Consider the following 22844-nt stretch of genomic DNA (forward strand, 5'->3'; position numbering starts at 1 on the left):
TCCTCACTGCAATAATGCACTATTAAATCGTTTACCCATTGAAACTACTCAACTAATTAACTGTTCAACCATTCCAACTGTCAGTTATCATCAACTATGCCTCCAGTCAACTATATGAAACCTCCACGTACCTAGCAACCAACATAGCAACCATTAAAATTAAGCGTTTATGACAGTTTCCATAGTAACCAACATGATTATACTGCAGTAACATCTTTATTCCTGATAGTGGCCACCATGGATACCCTAGCAACAAATGTTTCAAAATAAAAGTCCTCACTAGTGAGTTAGCTAGTTAGCATGATTAGCATTGTTAGCATAGTTAGCATTTTTAGCATAACTGCTAGAAATCATTAGCTAAGTTAGCTAATCAACCTGGTTAGCATTGTTAGCATAGTTAGCATTGTTAGCATTTTTAGCATAACTGCTAGAAATCATCAACTAAGTTAGCTAATCAACCTCATTAGCATAGTTAGCATGGTTAGCAAATCTGGTAATCAGGTTAGCTTATTCAATTTTAAACTGTCTATCTTCGCACTATCAACTTTCAAAAACTATGAAACCACCATGTCTACCCTAGCAACACATTAGTAACCATATCTACATGATTTATCTGTACATTTTTGCATTTTCATGCACTCGTAATTTCCTTGGAATTACATTCTCTAGTTATTATTAGAGTGCATGAAAATGCACTCTACTGTTATCCGACTTCTTCTTATTATAGTGCATGAAAATGCACTATACTGTTCTTCCAAGTCTTCTTCCGCAACTTCTTATTACAGTGCATGAAAATGCACTGTACTGTTCTTCCTAGGCTTCTTACTCCTCTTCTTCTTCTAACGCTCGCAATTCAGCTTCAACCGTTTAACGTAGAAACTTCATTCAAACGTTGTTGCGTAGGTCTTGCTTATGCCATGTGTGCTTTGTATTTTTCAACTTTGTAACTTTTATACTTTTTAAACTATGAATTAAAAAACGATTTCCCCATAGATTTAACATTGAGCTATTTCCCCATAGACTTAACATTACTCATTATGACATCACGGCAGCAATTAGAATGTTACGCCAGGTGGCCAGTCCAGGTGCAGCAGCTCTCTCTCTCTCTCAGGCTTTAAATAAACACTGGCTCTCTTGAGACTACATTTTCTGTTCCCCTGTATCAACTGTATCAACATAAGTCTTCCTAATTCTATCCAACTTTCTATCCATTCATCTTCTTCAAACCATTCACTCATCCACCCATTCTAAACCTATCAACCTCAATTAGACGATCTACATTCAACTTTTAAACAATCTACTCTGTCTCAGGCTCAGGTATCTCTACACCCTGGCTCTCTTAAGACTAGCCAGTTAAATTGATTACACCTGTATCTGTATCCACTACTCTCAGTAGAGAGCTGTGTCTCTCCATTCTACAAGAATATAAGGCACATTCCATCCAACTTTCTATCCATTCATCTTCTTCAGACCATTCACTCATCCACCCATTAAACTGTTTATCAACATCCATTAAACTCTCTGTCTATCAACATAAATTAGACTATCTACATTCAACTTTTAAATTATTTACTCTGTCTCAGGCTTTAAGAGTACTCTGGCTCTCTTAAGACTAGCCAGTTAAATTGATTACACCTGTATCAACTGTCAGTTTCTCTGGCTTTAAGCATACAATCTCTCTGAAGACTACATATCCTGTTAACTGTTTCCTCTATCCACAACTGTTTCAAAATAAAAGTCCTCACTGCAATAATACACTATTAAATAATTTAACCATTGAAACTACTCAACTATTTAACTGTTTAACCATTTCCAACTGTCAGTTATCATCAACTATGCCTCCAGTCAACTACATGAAACTTCCATGTACCTAGCAACCAACATAGCAACCATTAAAATTAAGCGTTTATGACCGTTTCCATAGCAAACAACATGATTATACTGCAGTAACATCTTGTTTCCTGATAGTGCCCACCATGGATACCCTAGCAACAAATGTTTCAAAATAAAAGTCCTCACTAGCAAGTTATCTAGTTAGCATGGTTAGCATTGTTAGCATAGTTAGCATTTTTAACATAACTGCAAAAAATCATCAACTAAGTTAGCTAATCAACCTGGTTAGCATTGTTAACAATTTTAGCATTGTTAGCATAGTTAGCACTTTTAACATTATTGCTAGAAATCATCAGTTAAGTTAGCTAATCAACCTGGTTAGCATTGTTAGTTTAAGTTAACATTGTTACCATAGTTAGCATTGCTAGCATAGTTAGCATTTTTAGCATAACTGTTAGAAATCATTAGCTAAGTTAGCTAATCAACCTGATTAGAACTGTGAGCATAGTTAGCATAGTTAACATTTTTACCATAACTGCATGAAATCAGTAGCTAAGTTAACCAATCAACCTGGTTATCATTGTTACCATAGTTAACATTTTAACATGAATAGAAATCATTAGTTAAGTTAGAACTGGGATGTTTCAGCTTTAAACTGTCTACCTTCACACTATCAACTCTCTGTAAACTATGCAACCACCATGTTTACCCTAGCTACACCTTAGTAACCATATCTACATTATCTATCTATTTTTGCATTTTCATGCACTGGTAATTCCTTGGAATTGCATTTCTAGTTATTCTTCTTCTAACGCACGCAATTCAGCTTGAACCGTTTAACATAGAAACTTCATTCAAACGTTGTTGCGTAGGTCTTGCTTATGCCATGTGTGCTTTGTATTTTTCAACTTTGTAACTTTTATACTTTTTAAACTATTAGTTAAAAACTATTACAATTTCCCCCATAGACTTAACATTGCTCATTATGACATCACGGCAGCAATTAGAATCTTAAGCCAGGTGGCCGGCCACCTGGGCACCAACTGTCAGTTTCTCTCAGGCTCCTCTCTGAAGACTACATATTCTGTTCCCCTGTATCCTCTGCGCACAACAGTATCAAAATAAGTCCTCCTAATTCCATCCAACTTTATATCCATTCATCTTCTTCAAACCATTCACTCATCCACCCATTCTAAACAGTCTGCCTATCAACATCAATTAGACGCTCTACATTGAACTTTTAAACAATCTACTCTGTCTCAGGCTGGCTCTCTTAAGACTAGCCAGTTAAATTGATTACACCTGTATCTGTATCCACTACTCTCAGTAGAGAGCTGTGTCTCTCCATTCTACAAGAATATAAGGCACATTCCATCCAACATTCTATCCATTCATCTTCTTCAGACCATTCACTCATCCACCCATTAAACTGTCTATCAACATCTATTAAACAATCTGTCTATCAACATCCATTAAACTCTCTGTCTATCAACATTAATTAGACTATCTACATTCAACTTTTAAATTATTTACTCTGTCTCAGGCTTTAAGAGTACTCTGGCTCTCTTAAGACTAGCCAGTTAAATTGATTACACCTGTGTCAACTACTCTCAGAGAGCTGTATCAGTGTCTCTCTTAACAAGAATATAAGGCACATTCCATCCAACCTTCTATCCATTCATCTTCTTCAGACCATTCACTCATCCACCCATTAAACTGTCAATCAATATCTATTAAACAATCTGCCTATCAACATCCATTAAACATTCTGTCTATCAACATTAATTAGACTATCTACATACAACTTTTAAAGTATTTACTGTGGGTCCCTCTCAAGCAGCGTTTATATGTCCTCCCTCGCTCCTCGATCCTCAATGATCTACATAAAGAAAGAAAAAAGAAGGGCTAGACTATCCCTTTGTTGCCGCTCCATCATTCTTTAAGTAGATCAGCGAGGAGCGAGAGAGGACGCATAAACGCTATGAGAGGCACCTTCTGTCTCAGGCTTTAAGCATACAATCTCATTAAGACTACAGATCCTGTTTCACTACTTCCTCTGTCCACAACTGTTTCAAAATAAAGGTCCTCACTGCAACAATACACTATTAAATCATTTAACCATTGAAACTACTCAACTATTGAACTGTTCAACCATTCCAACTGTCAGTTATCATCCACTATGCCTCCAGTCAACTACACGAAACCTCCATGTACCTAGCAACCAACATAGCAACCATTAAAATTAAGTGTTAATGACCGTTTCCATAGCAACCAACATGATTATACTGCAGTAACTTCTTGTTTATTGATAGTGGCCACCATGGATACCCTAGCAACAAATGTTTCAAAATAAAAGTCCTCACTAGCAAGTTAGCTAGTTAGCATGGTTAGCATAGTTAGCATTTTTAGCATAACTGCAAAAAACATCAACTAAGTTAGCTAATCAACCTGGTTAGCATTGTTAGCAATTTTAGCATTGTTAGCATTTTTAGCATTATTGCTAGAAATCATCAGTTAAGTTATCTAATCAACCTGGTTAGCATTGTTAGTTTAAGTTAGCATTGTTACCATAGTTAGCATTGCTAGCATAGTTAGCAATTTTAGCACAACTGCTAGAAATCATTAGCTAAGTTAGCGAATCAACCTGGTTAGCACTGTGAGCATAGTTAGCATAGTTAACATTATTACCATTACTGCATCAAATCAGTAGCTAAGTTAACCAATCAACCTGGTTATCATTGTTACCATAGTTAACATTTTAACATGAATAGAAATCATTAGTTAAGTTAGAACTGGAATGTTTTAGCTTTAAACTGTCTACCTTCACACTATCAATTCTCTGTAAACTATGCAACCACCATGTTTACCCTAGCTACACCTTAGTAACCATATCTACACTATCTATCTATTTTTGCATTTCATGCACTGGTAATTCCTTGGAATTGCATTTCTAGTTATTATTTTTCTTCTAACGTTTTTGTGCGTGCAATTCAGCTTGAACCGTTTAACGTAGAAACTTCATTCAAACTGCGCTGCGTAGGTCTTACTTAGGTGACTTCAGCTATGTATTTTTCAACTTTGTAACTTTTATACTTTTTGAACTATTAAATAAAAACTATTAAAATTCCCCCCATAGACTTAACATTACATTATGACATCATAATAGGGCAATTAGAATCTTATGCCAGGTGGCCAGCAGCTCTCTCTCTCTCTCAGGCTTTAAGCATACAATCTCATTAAGACTACAGATCCTGTTTCACTACTTCCTCTGTCCACAACTGTTTCAAAATAAAAGTCCTCGCTGCAATAATACACTATTAAATCATTTAACCATTGAAAATACTCAACTATTTAACTGTTCAACCATTCCAACTGTCAGTTATCATCAACTATGCCTCCAGTCAACTACATGAAACCTCCACGTACCTAGCAACCAACATAGCAACCATTAAAATTAAGCTTTTATGACAGTTTCCATAGCAACTAACATGATTATACTAAGGTAACTTCTTTATTTCTGATAGTGGCCATCATGGATACCCTAGCAACAAATGTTTCAAAATAAAAGTCCTCACTAGCAAGTTAGCTAGTTAGCATAGTTAGCATTTTTAGCATAACTGCTATAAATCATTAGCTAAGTTAGCTAATCAACCTGGTTAGCATGGTTAGCAAAGTTAGCATTGTTAGCATAGTTAGCATTTTTAGCATAACTGCTAGAAATCATCAACTAAATTAGCTAATCAACCTCGTAACCATAGTTAGCATGGTTAGCATAGTTAGCATTTTTGCATAACTGCTAAAAATCATTAGCCAGGTTAGCTAATCTGGTAATCAGGTAAGCTAATTCAATTCTAAACAGTCTATCTTCGCACTATCAACTTTCAAAAACTATGAAACCACCATGTCTACCCTAGCAACACCTTAGTAACCATATCTACATGATTTATCTGTACATTTTTGCATTTTCATGCACTCGTAATTTCCTTGGAATTACATTCTCTAGTTATTATTATTATTCAACGCTTTTTATGCGTTTAATGCGGCTTCAACGGTTTAACTTTGAAACTTCATTCAAACTGTGTCGCGTAGATCTCACTTAGGTGACTTCAGCTTTGTTTTTTTCAACTTTGAAACTTTTATACTTTTTAAACTATTTAATTAAAACTATAACAATTTCCCCATAGACTTAACATTGTGATTATGACATCACAATTCCGATTAGAATCCTATGCCAGAACTCTCTCTCCCAGGCTTTTAGAATCCTATGCCAGAACTCTCAGGCTTCTAGAATCCTACTGTATGCCAGAACTCTCTCTAGAGAAAGCAATTCCAGGAAATTACGAGTGCATGAAAATTGAGACAAAGATAGAGGTGAAGTAGAGAAAAGGTTGAGGGGAGTCATAGTTGATGACAATTAACGGTTGGAATGAGCAAAAAGTTAAACAGCTGAGTAGTTCAAATAGTTGAGCTATTTAATAGAGAATTACTGTGTGAGGACTTTCATTTTGAAACAGTTGTGGGCATAGGAAACTGTTGGTGGGATACAGTGCTGATGACAACTGTAATTCTGAATGGCTAAAGAGTTAAATAGTTGCATAGTTTAAATAGTTACATTATTAAATACGGAATGAGGACACTGATGACTTATTTTGAAACAGTTGTGGGCAGAGGAAATAGGTGGTGGGAGTCATAGTTGAAGACAACTGACAGTTAAAATGGCTGAACAGTTGATTAATTGAGCAGTTTAAATGTTTAATTCTTTAATTGTGAATAATTGAAGTAAGTACTTTCATTAAGAAACAGTTTCAGGCAGTAGAAACAGTTGGAGGGAGTCATAGTCGATGACAACTGACAGTTAGAATGGCTGAACAGTTAAATAGTTGAATAGTTTAAATATTTGAATTAATTAATAGTGAATTATTTGGGTGAGGACTTTTATTTTGAAACAGTTTCAGGCAGTAGAAACAGTTGGAGGGAGTCATAGTTGATGAAAAAGGACAGTTGGAATAGCCAAACACTTAATAGTTGAGCAGTTTAAATAGATGAGTAGTTTAAATAGTTGAATTAATTAATAGTGAATTATTTTCGTGAAGACTTTTATTTTAACTGTTACGCTTTTCCAACTGTCAGAGTTAATCAGTTATGACTCCCACCAACTGTTTCCTCCACCCAAAACTGTTTCATAATTAAAGTCCTTACTACAATTATTCACAATTAAATAATTAAACATTTAAACTACTTTAACTACATTTATTACTACTTTAAACTAATTAATCAACTGTTCAGCAATTTTAACTGCCAGTTGTCTTCAACTATGACTACCACCACCTATTTAACTCTTTAGCAATTCCGAATTACAGTTGTCATCAGCTATGTATCCCACCAACAGTTTCCTCTGCCCACAACTGTTTCAAAATAAAAGTCCTCACTACCATAATTCACTATCAAATCGTTCAACCATTTAAACTACTCAACTATTTAACTGTTCAGCCATTTTAACTGTCAGTTGTCATTAACTATTTAAACTACTCAACTATTTATACTCAACTATTTAACTGTTTGGCTATTCCAACTGTCCGTTTTCATCAACTATGACTCCCTCCAACTGTTTCTACTGCCTGAAACTAAATTCACTTTTAATTAATTCAACTATTTCAACTACTCAACTATTTAAACTACTCAACTATTTAACTGTTTGGCTATTCCAACTGTCAGTTTTCATCAACTATGACTCCCTCCAACTGTTTCTACTGCCTGAAACTAAATTCACTATGAATTAATTCGACTATTTAAACTACTCAACTATTTAACTGTTTGGCTATTCCAACTGTCAGTTTGCATCAACTATGACTCCCTCCAGCTGTTTCTACTGTCTGAAACTGTTTCAAAAATATGAGTCCTCACTAAAACAATTCACTATTAATTAATTCAACTATTTAAACTACTCAACTTTTTAACTGTTACGCTTTTCCAACTGTCAGATTTAATCAGTTATGACTCCCACCAACTGTTTCCTCCACCCAAAACTGTTTCATAATGAAAGTCCTTACTACAATTATTCACAATTAAATAATTAAACATTTAAACTACTTTAACTACATTTATTACTACTTTAAACTAATTAATCAACTGTTCAGCAATTTTAACTGCCAGTTGTCTTCAACTATGACTACCACCACCTATTTCCTCTGCCCACAACTGTTTCAAAATAAGTCATCAGTGCCATAATTCCGTATTTAATAATTTAACTATTTAAACTATATGCAACTATTTAACTCATTTAGCTCAACTATTTGAACTACTCAACTGTTTAACTTCTTGCCCATTCCAACTGTTAATTGTCATCAACTATGACTCCCATCAACCTTTTTTCTACTTCACCTCTATCTTTGTGCTTGAATGATATTTGAAACATTATCTAACAATATTTTACTGAGCAGAAATGTTTAAATTTTCATGCACTCGTAATTCCCTGGAATTGCTTTCTCTAGTTATTATTTTTCTTCTTCTAACGCTCTTAATGCAGCTTCAACCGTTCAACCTAGAAACCTCATTCAAATTTTGTTACGTAGGTCTTACTTAGGACATGGGTGCTATTTATTTTTCATCTTTGTAACTTTTATACTTTTTTAACTATTCATTTAAAACTATTAAAATTTCCCCATAGACTTAACATTGCTCATTATGACATCACGGCAGCAATTAGAATGTTACGCCAGGTGGCCAGTCCAGGTGCAGCAGCTCTCTCTCTCTCTCAGGCTTTAATACACTGGCTCTCTTGAGACTACATTTTCTGTTTCCCTGTATCAACTGTATCAACATAAGTCTTCCTAATTCCATCCAACTTTCTATCCATTCATCTTCAAACCATTCCCTCATCCACCCATTCTAAACAGTCTGCCTATCAACATCAATTAGACGATCTACATTCAACTTTTAAACAATCTACTCTGTCTCAGGCTTTAACACTCTGGCTCTCTTAAGACTAGCCAGTTAAATTGATTACACCTGTATCTGTACCACTACTCTCAGTAGAGAGCTGTGTCTCTCCATTCTACAAGAATATAAGGCACATTACATCCAACTTTCTATCCATTCATCTTCTTCAGACCATTCACTCATCCACCCATTAAACTGTCGATCAACATCCATTAAACTCTCTGTCTATCAACATTAATTAGACTATCTACATTCAACTTTTAAATTATTTACTCTGTCTCAGGCTTTAAGGATACACTCTGGCTCTCTTAAGACTAGCCAGTTAAATTGATTACACCTGTATCAACTGTCAGTTTCTCTGGATTTAAGCATACAATCTCTCTGAAGACTACATATCCTGTTAACTGTTTCCTCTGTCCACAACTGTTTCAAAATAAAAGTCCTCACTGCAATAATACACTATTAAAGGGATATTCCGCCATTTTTGGAAATACGCTCATTTTCCACCTCCCCTCGAGCAAAACAATCGATATTTACCTTGCTCCCGTTCATCCAGCCATTCTGTGAGTCTGACGATACAACTTTTAGCTTCAGCCTAGCATAGATCATTGAATCGGATTAGACCATTAGCTTCTCGCCTGCTAGCTTCATGTTTAAAAGTGACTAAGATTTCTGGTAATTTTCCCATTTAAAACGTGTCTCCTCTCAAGTTAGAAAAAGCAATAAGACCAACTGAAAATGAAACCTGGCGTTTTTCTAGGCTGATTTGACATGGAACTACACTCTCAGCTGGCGTAATAATCAAGGCAACTTGCAAACGTACCATAGGCGCAGTGATATTGTATGCAGCATCTGAAAATAGTCCCCATAGACAACAAGCAGTAGTAGTGCCAGTAGTTTGCAAGTTGCCTTGATTATTACGCCAGATGAGAGGGTAGTTCCATTCAATGATCTATGCTAGGCTGAAGCTAAAAGTTGTATCGCCAGACTCACAGAATGGCTGGATGAACGGGAACAAGGTAAATATCGATTGTTTTGCTCGAGGGGAGGTGGAAAATGAGCGTATTTCCAAAAATGGCGGAATATCCCTTTAAATCATTTAACCATTGAAACTACTCAAGTATTTAACTGTTCAACCATTCCAACTGTCAGTTATCATCAACTATGCCTCCAGTCAACTACATGAAACCTCCATGTACCTAGCAACCAACATAGCAACCATTAAATTTAAGCGTTTATGACCGTTTCCATAGCAACCAACATGACTATACTGCAGTAACTTCTTGTTTCCTGATAGTGCCCACCATGGTTACCCTAGCAACAAATGTTTCAAAATAAAAGTCCTCACTAGCAAGTTATCTAGTTAGCATGGTTAGCATTGTTAGCATAGCTAGCATTTTTAGCATAACTGCAAAAAATCATCAACTAAGTTAGCTAATCAACCTGAGGGGTATTTCACAAAAGCAGAATTAAGACATCCAAGATAATCGATAAAGCCAGGTTTGACATAGCGTTCTCTAGTCATCCTTGCTAAACTCGTTTCACTAACGCCAATCCAGGATGAACAGGAGCGTCTATGTCAAGCCAGGTGTAAGTTATTCGGGATGTGTGCGCGTTCTCGTTTCTCCCCCAAATAACTCACGGTTGGAATAAAAAAGACGCAGAAAATAGCGTCTTGCACACAAAGTTAACAGCCGCTTTTGATATAGACAACAACGAGGTAAAGTTTTACTTTTTTGGATGGGGAATCATGATTATTTCTGTTACATAGCGGGAGTAGGTGTGGCAGACCAACTGAATGCAAATTTACGTATGTACCCACGTGTGAGAGCTTCCTTGTCTCGGCACGCAACGTCATTAGGAAAGCATTGCCTCCGCAAAGATGCACAAAGTATGACTATATACTTTATTCTGTCTTTAAACCAAATTAGTTGAAAACACCTTCGAAATATGTCCCCTCCACTTCCAATCAACTACTACAGTAGACTATCAAACGTCAGTCAAAAAAGATGCAAACAACGATTTTGTAATTAATTATAAGGCCACCATAATTTAAATGATATCTAAATGGTATTGGGCAGACATTCTGTTGTGTTTTGCGAGTAAATGCAAGTAGCAAATAGTATATAAATGGAATACAGCTCTTTCAAAAATCGCATGCAGGTCTGATTTGAATGACAGCTAGCTGAACCAATCAGATAATGTAATTACCATTAGAATTAACTTATCTTGGCTGTTAGCCTGGTCGGGAGCAGGCTAGCTTCAGAGAATAAATTCCCATGGCAACTTATGTAGCATCTCTTTTGTGAAACCGAGTCGAGGGTAAATTCATCCAGGATATAACCAAAAAATCCCGGCTTAATCCCTTATCTAGGTTTTGTGAAATACCCCTCTGGTTAGCATTGTTAGTAAAGTTAGCATTGCTAGCATAATTAGCATTTTTAGCGTAACTGCTAGAAATCATTAGCTAAGTTAGCTAATCAACATTTTAACATGAATAGAAATCATTAGTTAAGTTAGAACTGGAATGTTTCATCTTTAAACTGTCTACCTTCACACTATCAACTCTCTGTAAACTATGCAACCACCATGTTTACCCTAGCTACACCTTAGTAACCATATCTACATTATCTATCTATTTTTGCATTTTCATGCACTGGTAATTCCTTGGAATTGCATTTCTAGTTATTACAGTGCATGAAAATGCACTGTACTGTTCTTCCTAGGCTTCTTCAACTTCAACTTTTTATTATTCTTCTTCTAACGCACGCAATTCAGCTTCAACCGTTTAACATAGAAACTTCATTCAAACTTTGTTGCGTAGGTCTTGCTTATGCCATGTGTGCTTTGTATTTTTCAACTTTGTTACTTTTATACTTTTTAAACTATTAGTTAAAAACTATTACCATTTCCCCCATAGACTTAACATTGCTCATTATGACATCACGGCAGCAATTAGAATGTTACCCCAGCTGGTCAGACACCTGGGCACCAACTGTCAGTTTCTCTCAGGCTTTAAGCATACAATCTCTCTGAAGACTACACATATCCTGTTAAACTGTTTCCTCTGTCCACAGCTGTTTCAAAATAAAAGTCCTCACTGCAATAATACACTATTAAATCATTTAACCATTGAAACTACTCAACTATTGAACTGTTCAACCATTCCAACTGTCAGTTATCATCCACTATGCCTCCAGTCAACTACATGAAACCTCCATGTACCTAGCAACCAACATAGCAACCATTAAAATTAAGTGTTTATGACCGTTTCCATAGCAACCAACATGATTATACTGCAGTAACTTCTTGTTTCCTGATAGTGGCCACCATGGATACCCTAGCAACAAATGTTTCAAAATAAAAGTCCTCACTAGCAAGTTAGCATGGTTAGCATAGTTAGCATTGTTAGCATAGGTAGCATTTTTAGCATAACTGCAAAAAATCATCAACTAAGTTAGCTAATCAACCTGGTTAGCATTATTAGCAAATTTAGCATTGTTAGCATAGTTAGCATTTTAGCATTACTGCTAGAAATCATCGGTTAAGTTAGCTAATCAACCTGGTTAGCATTGTTAATAAAGTTAGCATTGCTAGCATAATTAGCATTTTTAGCGTAACTGCTAGAAATCATTACCTAAGTTAGCTAATCAACATTTTAACATGAATAGAAATCATTAGTTAAGTTAGAGCTGGAATGTTTCATCTTTAAACTGTCTACCTTCACACTATCAACTCTCTGTAAACTATGCAACCACCATGTTTACCCTAGCTACACCTTAGTAACCATATCTACATTATCTATCTATTTTTGCATTTTCATGCACTGGTAATTCCTTGGAATTGCATTTCTAGTTACAGTGCATGAAAATGCACTGTACTGTTCTTCCTAGGCTTTTTATTAAACTTCTTCTTCTAACGCTCGCAATTCAGCTTCAACCGTTTAACGTAGAAACTTCATTCAAACGTTGTTGCGTAGGTCTTGCTTATGCCATGTGTGCTTTGTATTTTTCAACTTTGTAACTTTTATACTTTTTGAACTATTAAATAAAAACTATTAACAATTTCCCCATAGACTTAACATTGCTCATTATGACATCACGGCAGCAATTAGAATGTTACCCCAGCTGGTCAGCCACCTGGGCACCAACTGTCAGTTTCTCTCAGGCTTTACAATCTCTCTGAAGACTACATATTCTGTTCCCCTGTATCCTCTGCGCACAACAGTATCAAAATAAGTCCTCCTAATTCCATCCAACTTTATATCCATTCATCTTCTTCAAACCATTCACTCATCCACCCATTCTAAACAGTCTGCCTATCAACATCAATTAGACGCTCTACATTCAACTTTTAAACAATCTACTCTGTCTCAGGCTGGCTCTCTTAAGACTAGCCAGTTAAATTGATTACACCTGTATCTGTATCCACTACTCTCAGTAGAGAGCTGTGTCTCTCCATTCTACAAGAATATAAGGCACATTCCGTCCAACATTCTATCCATTCATCTTCTTCAGACCATTCACTCATCCACCCATTAAACTGTCTATCAACATCTATTAAACAATCTGTCTATCAACATCCATTAAACTCTCTGTCTATCAACATTAATTAGACTATCTACATTCAACTTTTAAATTATTTACTCTGTCTCAGGCTTTAAGAGTACACTCTGGGTCTCTTAAGACTAGCCAGTTAAATTGATTACACCTGTGTCAACTACTCTCAGAGAGCTGTATCAGTGTCTCTCTTAACAAGAATATAAGGCACATTCCATCCAACCTTCTATCCATTCATCTTCTTCAGACCATTCACTCATCCACCCATTAAACTGTCAATCAATATCTGCCTATCAACATCCATTAAACATTATGTCTATCAACATTAATTAGACTATCTACATACAACTTTTAAAGTATTTACTGTGGGTCCCTCTCAAGCAGCGTTTATATGTCCTCCCTCGCTCCTCGATCCTCAATGATTTACATAAAGAAAGATAGAAGAAGGGCTAGACTATCCCATTGTTGCCGCTCCATCATTCTTTATGTAGATCAGTGAGGAGCGAGAGAGGACGCGTAAACGCTATATGAGAGGCACCTTCTGTCTCAGGCTTTAAGCATACAATCTCATTAAGACTACAGATCCTGTTTCACTACTTCCTCTGTCCACAACTGTTTCAAAATAAAGGTCCTCACTGCAATAATACACTATTAAATCATTTAACCATTGAAACTACTCAACTATTGAACTGTTCAACCATTCCAACTGTCAGTTATCATCCACTATGCCTCCAGTCAACTACATGAAACCTCCATGTACCTAGCAACCAACATAGCAACCATTAAAATTAAGTGTTTATGACCGTTTCCATAGCAACCAACATGATTATACTGCAGTAACTTCTTGTTTCCTGATAGTGGCCACCATGGATACCCTAGCAACAAATGTTTCAAAATAAAAGTCCTCACTAGCAAGTTAGCTAGTTAGCATGGTTAGCATAGTTAGCATTTTTAACATAACTGCAAAAAATCATCAACTAAGTTAGCTAATCAACCTGGTTAGCATTGTTAGCTAATTTAGCATTGTTAGCATAGTTTACATTTTTAGCATTACTGCTAGAAATCATCGGTTAAGTTAGCTAATCAACCTGGTTAGCATTGTTAGTAAAGTTAGCATTCCTAGCATTATAAGCATTTTTAGCGTAACTGCTAGAAATCATTAGCTAAGTTAGCTAATCAACATTTTAACATGAATAGAAATCATTAGTTAAGTTAGAACTGGAACGTTTCATCTTTAAACTGTCTACCTTCACACTATCAACTCTCTGTAAACTATGCAACCACCATGTTTACCCTAGCTACACCTTAGTAACCATATCTACATTATCTATCTATTTTTGCATTTTCATGCACTGGTAATTCCTTGGAATTGCATTTCTAGTTATTATTAGAGTGCATGAAAATGCACTCTACTGTTATGCTGTTTATTCTTATTATCGATATTATTATTATTCTTCTTCAGACACTTTTTGTGCGTTCAATTCAGCTTCAACCGTTCGACGTAGAAACTTCATTCAAACTGCGCTGCGTAGGTCTTACTTAGGTGACTTCAGCTATGTAATTTTCATCTTCGAAAACTTTATCGTTTATTTTATATGAATTTTTTAAAACATTTTTTCTCCCATAGACTTAACATTGGATTATGACATCACAATGAAGTCGTTAAGCAATTAGAATCTTAAGCCAGGTGTTCAAAGCCACCTGGCAGCAACTCTCTGTCTCAGGCTTTCTGGCTCTCTTAAGCTCTCTCAACTGTTTCCTCTACCCACAACTGTTTCAAAATAAAAGTCCTCATCATTTTTGCATTTTCATGCACTCGTAATTTCCTTGGAATTACATGTCTAGTTCTTTTTCTTCTAACGCTCGCAATTCAGCTTGAACCGTTTAACGTAGAAACTTGATTCAAACTTTGCTACGTAGGTCTTACTAAGGAGACCTGTGCAATATATTTTTCAACTTTGTAACTTTTATACTTTTTAAACTGTAAATTAAAAATTATTAAACATTTCCCCATAGACTTAACATTGCTCATTATGACATCACGGCAGCAATTAGAATGTTACGCCAGGTGGCCAGTCCAGGTGCAGCAGCTCTCTCTCTCTCTCAGGCTACATACACTGGCTCTCTTAAGACTAGCCAGTTAAATTGATTACACCTGTATCTGTATCCACTACTCTCAGTAGAGAGCTGTGTCTCTCCAGTCTACAAGAATATAAGGCACATTCCATCCAACTTTCTATCCATTCATCTTCTTCAGACCATTCACTCATCCACCCATTAAACTGTCTATCAACATCTATTAAACAATCTGCCTATCAACATCCATTAAACTCTCTGTCTATCAACATTAATTAGACTATCTACATTCAACTTTTAAATGATTTACTCTGTCTCAGGCTTTAAGCACACTCTGGTTCTCTTAAGACTAGCCAGATAAATTGATTACACCTGTATCAACTACTCTCAGAGAGCTGTATCAGTGTCTCTCTTAACAAGAATATAAGGCACATTCCATCCAACCTTCTATCCATTCATCTTCTTCAGACCATTCACTCATCCACCCATTAAACTGTCAATCAATATCTATTAAACAATCTGCCTATCAACATCCATTAAACATTCTGTCTATCAACATTAATTAGACTATCTACATACAAGTATTTACTGTGGGTGCCTCTCAAGCAGCGTTTATATGTCCTCACTCGCTCCTCGGGCCTCGACCCTCAATGATCTACATAAAGAAAGATAGAAGGGCTATCCCATTGTTGCCGCTCCATCATTCTTTATGTAGATCAGTGAATTGTCAGTTGTTTCCTCTGTCCACAACTGTTTCAAAATAAAAGTCCTCACTGCAATAATACACCATTAAATCATTTAACCATTGAAACTACTCAACTATTGAACTGTTCAACCATTCCAACTGTCAGTTATCATCCACTATGCCTCCAGTCAACTACATGAAACCTCCATGTACCTAGCAACCAACATAGCAACCATTAACCTTAAGGGTAACACTCCATAATAAGGGTCCTTAATAAATAGCAAACTAATCATTAACTAACCCTTTGTTAATATTTGTTAACTGTTACTAAAATATCTATTTGCCACAAGTTAATGTTTTTTTCATCATTAATTCAATATTAGTTGTTTGCATATAATCTGTATGTTAATGTTTTAACAAATAGAAAACAATCTATTAACTAATATTGTATTAATATTTGTTAATAGTTAACTAAATGTATTTTTGGCACAAATGAACAGTTATTTCTTCCATCATTAAATGTTAAATGTTTATTTACAAACTATATGTTAATATGAAAGTTAATGACATATTATTATTTAACTAATCGTTATTAAACTGTGTTTCTACCTATCCCAATATGAACCACTCCTTATAGGACCCTTGAAGTAATTGGTTAAGCTTAATTAATATATTAGTAATATATAACTATCAGTATGGAGGACCCTTATAATAAAGTTGGTTAAGTGTAATTAATATATTAGTAATATATAACTATTATTATGGGGACCCTTATAATAAAGTTGGTTAAGCTTAATGAATACATTAGTAATATATAACTATCAGTATGGGGACCCTTATAATAAAGTTGGAACAGTAATTATTAATCATTTACAAATATTTATTATAACATTTATCAACGATAGCAAATATTTTACACTGGATCTCTCTCACTGAAAATGAATGATCTCAGCACACATTGTTGGGAAGGAGGATGAAAATGCTTTATTCATAAAGTCAAAGAACTCTCAAATAGCTTTCTGCTTTCTACTGGAACACTGACCACTGATGGTTCACCTGATGGTCTCCTGGAACACTGACCATGTAAACGCAGTCAATGATAGTTAAACTGATCAAAAAAGATTAACTAGAATGACAACAGAATGTATAAAATATTAAATAAACAGTGAAAGAGCGAGTGGGTTCAACCAGAGAGTGAGAAAAAGAGAGAAAGACAGAAAGTGTTAGTGAGGAAAGGACTTGGAAATGGAAATGTTGGCTTGGATGGAGTTGATTAGGCTAAGTGGCGTCGGTTAGCACACCCGTGATCGAAGCAGTTTCTTCCTTTAATTTCTTTTATTGCGTTGCTGCCATACAACAATAAAGTTATGTGTGGTCTGTAAGGAACCAAAGAAGCCATCATTAGTAATACGGTCACTGTACCACATAATCACTGTCTAATAAACAAGGCAGGCCACATGTTAAACTAAGCACCCCATTTGCATCCAATGCTCATTGGCAATTTACTGTCACATAAAGATAGCCTAAATGAACTGAATAGCTGATATCTTTGTTATATTCTATGAACATAACCATATCTCAATCACACACACAACATAAGACAGGATACATGCATTGACATTACTAACCAAAGTGAAAGTATAAGTTTCCCTTAAGGCTAATCTCCGCTTAGCATAACGCTAAGTTAGCATTCCAAACGAGCATGACACACATCCATATCCCACCAAAAACAGGCCCTACACATGACTCAGCCTAAGTATCTCGGTTACTTTCACTTACTTCGTGTTTTGCACGCACACAAGGTGTTCACACAACTCAAACTGTAGGCAATAGGCAGCAAACTCGTTCAGTGATAGCTGCTAACATAATGGCATGGACTCCACCAACGCTGTAACTTAAGAAAACTAACATGAGGCTAAAGTACACAGGAGGACGTTTCTAGGCAACCACACCCTCTACAAAATAAGAGTCTTTCATACAGAGTGAGAGAGACAGAGCACAAGAAAGAGATCGAGGGAGAGTATGAGAGAGAAAGACAGAATGAGAGACAGGCAAAAATAAAATAAAAATAATAATGTCCTCTTTGCATACAGGATTGATTTGCACTGACTTCTTTAGTGTAGGCTAGTTTTCGCATCAATTTGCTAGCCTACATCTTTCAGGACCTTGGTGAACCTTGTGAGTTTCCAGTGTGAGAGACCCATAGCCTACTGATAGTTAGTTACTAATATATCAATTAAGCTTAACCAACTTTATTATAAGGGTCCTATGAGGAGTGGTTCATATTGGGATGAAGGCAGAAACACAGTTTAATAACAATTAGTTAATAATAATATGTCATTAACTTTTATATTAACATATAGGCTAGCCTAGCCTAGTTTGTATAAACATCTAACATTCTAATGTAAGAAATATAACTGTTAATTAGTGCCAAAAAAACATTTAGTTAACTATTAACACAATATTAGTTAATAGATTGCTTTCTATTTGTTAAAAACATTAACATACAGTTTATATGCAAACAACTAATATTTAATTAATGATGAAAAAAACATTAACTTGTGGCAAATAGATATTTTAGTAACAATTAACAAATATTAACAAAGGGTTAGTTAATGATTAGTTTGCTATTAACAAAGGGTTAGTTAATGGCTAGTTTGCTATTTATTAAGGACCCTTATTATGGAGTGTTACCGCATTGGTAGCATAACTGCAAAAAATCATCAACTAAGTTAGCTTATCAACCTGGTTAGCATTGTTAGCATATTTAACATGGTTAGCATTTTTAGCATTACTGCTAGAAATCATCGGTTAAGTTAGCTAATCAACCTGGTTAGCATTGTTAGTAAAGTTAGCATTGCTAGCATAATTAGCATTTTTAGCGTAACTGTTAGAAATCATTAGCTAAGTTAGCTAATCAACATTTTAACATGAATAGAAATCATTAATTAAGTTAGAACTGGAATGTTTCATCTTTAAACTGTCTACCTTCACACTATCAACTCTCTGTAAACTATGCAACCACCATGTTTACCCTAGCTACACCTTAGTAGCCATATCTACATTATCTATCTATTTTTGCATTTTCATGCACTGGTAATTCCTTGGAATTGCATTTCTAGTTATTATTATTCTCCTAACCAGGTCCTAATTCGCTTCAACCGTTTAACGTAGAAACTTGGTTCAAACTTTGTTACGTAGGTCTTGAAAATAAGACTAAGTCTATGTATATTTCAGTTCTGTAAACTTGATACTTTTTGAGATATTAGCAAAATATTTTTCCCCATTGACTTTTCATAGACCTCTGAAGCTGCCCTCTGCCCATATAAGGAGATCCGGGAGTTAATTGAAGCCAACTGCCCATATATGGCAAGCTTTTTTGTAGGCGAACTTCAGAGGTCTATCGCACTGCACTGCTGATTAAGCTGATTTGCACCTGTAACAAGAGCCAGCTGCTCAAGGGCCTATCAAGTTTAATTGACAGCCAGTTAAATTGAACCTGCATTATCAGTTCTCTCTGTCTACCCATTCACTCATACACACACACACACACACACACACACACACACACCTACACCTACACCTACACCTACACCTACACCTACACCTACACCTGACTGCAGTACTTCATATATACCACACTTCTCCATGCACTCCACAACATTCTCACCTTAACCTAACTACCCCATTTCACTGCATCATAGAAAGCCACGCTCCTTTCATCCACTTAAATCCACTCACACACACACACACACACGCACGCACGCACGCACGCACGCACGCACGCACGCACACACACACGCACTCACACTCAGAGGTGGAAAAGTCAAGCTTCAGAGAGTAAAAGTCCCATCACGTATTGGTTCTATCTGTGCACTTAAACACAGGTGATCTCACCAATTAGCTGCTCTGCCTGGCTGAAGAGTTGTACTACTTAGAATCAGCTGGTTGGTTGGACTTTTCCACCTCTGTCCCTAAGCCACATACATACAACACACTGCCCCCCCCCCCCCCCCCTTCCCTCACCTTCCTCTGTCCATACCTGTTTGTAAATTTAAGTTTGTTTCACATTTTATCTTATGTCTTGCTTTTGCATGCACTGGTAATTTCCTCGAAATTACGTTCTCTAGTCTCTACTAGTACTGCTTCTGTAGTACAACTGCAAAAGCAGTGGAGAGTAGAGCACAACAAGACAAACAATACAGAGAATACATGATGAAAAGCTCATCTCATGGCAGACTTAGAATAGAATAGAATATATATTTTTTGATTCCAAATTCAGTTCTCTGCATTTAACCCAATTTAACCAAATTAGTGAACACACAGCACACAGTGAACACACAGTGAGGTGAATCACATAACCCAGAGCAGTGAGCTGCCTGCCCAACCAGCGGCGCTCGGGGAGCAGTGAGGGGTTAGGTGCCTTGCTCAAGGGCACTTCAGCCATTGACTGGTCGGGGATCAAACCAGCAACCCTCAGGTTAAAAGCCCAAAGCCCTAACCAGTAGGCCACGGCTGCCCCAAAATAATTTTTTATCATGTTACAGTATATGTGTAATTAACAGATGGGGCCATGTGGATCCCTATGATAATACTAATATACATAATTACACTTACAGTAACTTGATTTTAACTTGATGTGACAGATAGATAGATACTTTATTGATCCCCAAGGGGAATCAAAATAATATAGTCAATTATAGTCAAATATATGTAATTGACGAAAGGGGGGCATACAGATCCCTAATGACTACACTTAACTTGATTTCAGCTTGATGTGATTAGTCCATTTACCCGATTATTTCCTTCACTTTATTATTGTGTGCCTGGTGAACTGACACCTCTTTACGCACCTACTGTATGATGCAAGTGTGTTTCATTTTGTCATCAGAGTTACATTTTGACAAAGGACTTTTACTCTCTGAAGCTGAGGTTTTCCACCTCTGACAGTATCATGGCAGGCTTTTGATCATGTTATATGAGGGGGGCATATGAATCCCTAATAACTACTATATTTAACTTGATTTCAGCTTGATGATATTAGTCCATTTACCCAATTATTTCCTTCACTTTTTCATTGTGTGCCTGGTTAGCTGACACCTCTTTACTCACCTACAGTGATGCTAATGGGTTGGCTATGAGTAGAGGAGGAGGAGTAGGCACATGTGTAACTGCCCTGGTGAGAGGAGTCCACATTAGACAGAGTAAACGTAGCACTGCTCTGGGAGGAACCAAGAGCCTCTGAATTCACGTTAACTCCATTTCTGTACAGAAGAAGTAGGTTGCCATTGCACCGGTATGCACTAGAACATCTGATCCGAACAGTTTCTCCAGCTAAGACTGCTGAGTATGATGAGATGAGAGAGATGGAGGGACCTGGAAATGGAAAAAGTACCAAATTTTGATTTGGTTTTCAGCAAGTTTACTTTGATGCCATGATACATGCCGTATTTACTCACCTCTCGTGGAACACACCACCCCTGCATCCTCACGATGGCCACAGTCATGTGTTCCTCTGTAGGAGCACTGGGTCAGAGACTGTTCAGTACCGGAGCAACTGACATCATCCATTAAAATCTGCCCAGTCCCTTGACCATAGAATGCTGACTGAGGGGCACAAACAGCAGTGCCACAACGCAGCTCTCTGCACACCACCTCAGCATCACTCATGCCCCAGTCATCATCACACACAGTTCCCCACCGGTAACGGAGATACACCTCCACTCGACCTGAGCACCGACTGTCCCCATTCACCAGCCTGATCTGGGCAGCCACTAAGACATACAACAGACACAACCCTCAGAGCCAGAACTGTCAAATGCTATTACTGTATACCATCATGGTTGATGGCCATATTGATGGATGGAAAATGGAAATATACTGTGCAAAATATTTAGATCTGAGATGTTTACATGTGTATTCCAATACAGAATAGGCTAATGCAATGCTGTGCAGGACTGAAAAGCACTTGTGAGTTTGTGTGATCATTGGGGAGGTACTTCACTTACCAGCTGCTGAGGGGACACTGAGAGAAAGAACTACAGAAGGAGAAACAAACCAAGAGCGCGAGTGGGAGTGGTGTTGTTGGCCTATATCGCCACGGCTGTGGTTCGCCGTAGGCACGAAGCCAAAGGCGATATAGGCCATAGGCCCATTCAGTAGTTCATCCCTGGTCTGTGGTACAGTATGACTCCCCCAGGATTTGTTTTATTATGCTGGTGGCTAATCACACAATTCTAACGTAGTTTAAAAGGGTCATGAAAATGGGCTACGTACGTTAGCCCATGCATTAAAGTCAACTTAGTTTCTAACAGAAATAACGTTTTGTGCCAACAATTAGAAACAAACACAACCTTTCCACGGTGAATGGAGGCACTAATCTCTTTCTTTGGCTATTGTCTGTACATGTCAATCACATTGACCGTCGGCTATCATCACCCCGACTGCATAGTGAACATTTCTCCCCAAGTTGTGTGCCGGCCGTCGCCACATTTGAAAAAATGCTGTCATTTACTTTCGTAACACGGGATTTTATACATTCCTGCTTTTTGCCTGCATGGATACGCAGTTGAGTGCACATCTATATGTAACATGCAAGATGCAACACACTTCTAAAAGGCCTATAGACCATTTCTGACATTACTACTAGAATATGAATGCATTATGTATGTTGTAAGACGTGTTCAATAAATTAATGACACTGGCACGGCACGCACATATTCACCATTGAAACTAAAAGGGGACTGAGTTTC

At 36.7% G+C, this 22844-nt stretch overlaps 1 protein-coding gene across 1 annotated transcript in view; it reads right to left on the bottom strand.

Moving 5' to 3' along the window:
• The window catches only part of LOC134099212 (uncharacterized), a 60806-nt gene that overhangs the window by 37456 nt on the left and 506 nt on the right, over window positions 1-22844 (bottom strand). The window contains exons 2-4 of the mRNA XM_062552003.1: window positions 22101-22130; window positions 21552-21866; window positions 21205-21468 (exon numbers count right to left, since the gene is read on the bottom strand). Coding sequence (XP_062407987.1) covers window positions 21205-21468; window positions 21552-21866; window positions 22101-22130 — 609 coding nt within the window. The remainder of the gene's footprint in view (window positions 1-21204; window positions 21469-21551; window positions 21867-22100; window positions 22131-22844) is intronic.

This window comes from Sardina pilchardus, chromosome 13 (genome assembly GCF_963854185.1).
Source record: "Sardina pilchardus chromosome 13, fSarPil1.1, whole genome shotgun sequence".
Classification (NCBI taxonomy): Eukaryota; Metazoa; Chordata; class Actinopteri; order Clupeiformes; family Clupeidae; genus Sardina; species Sardina pilchardus.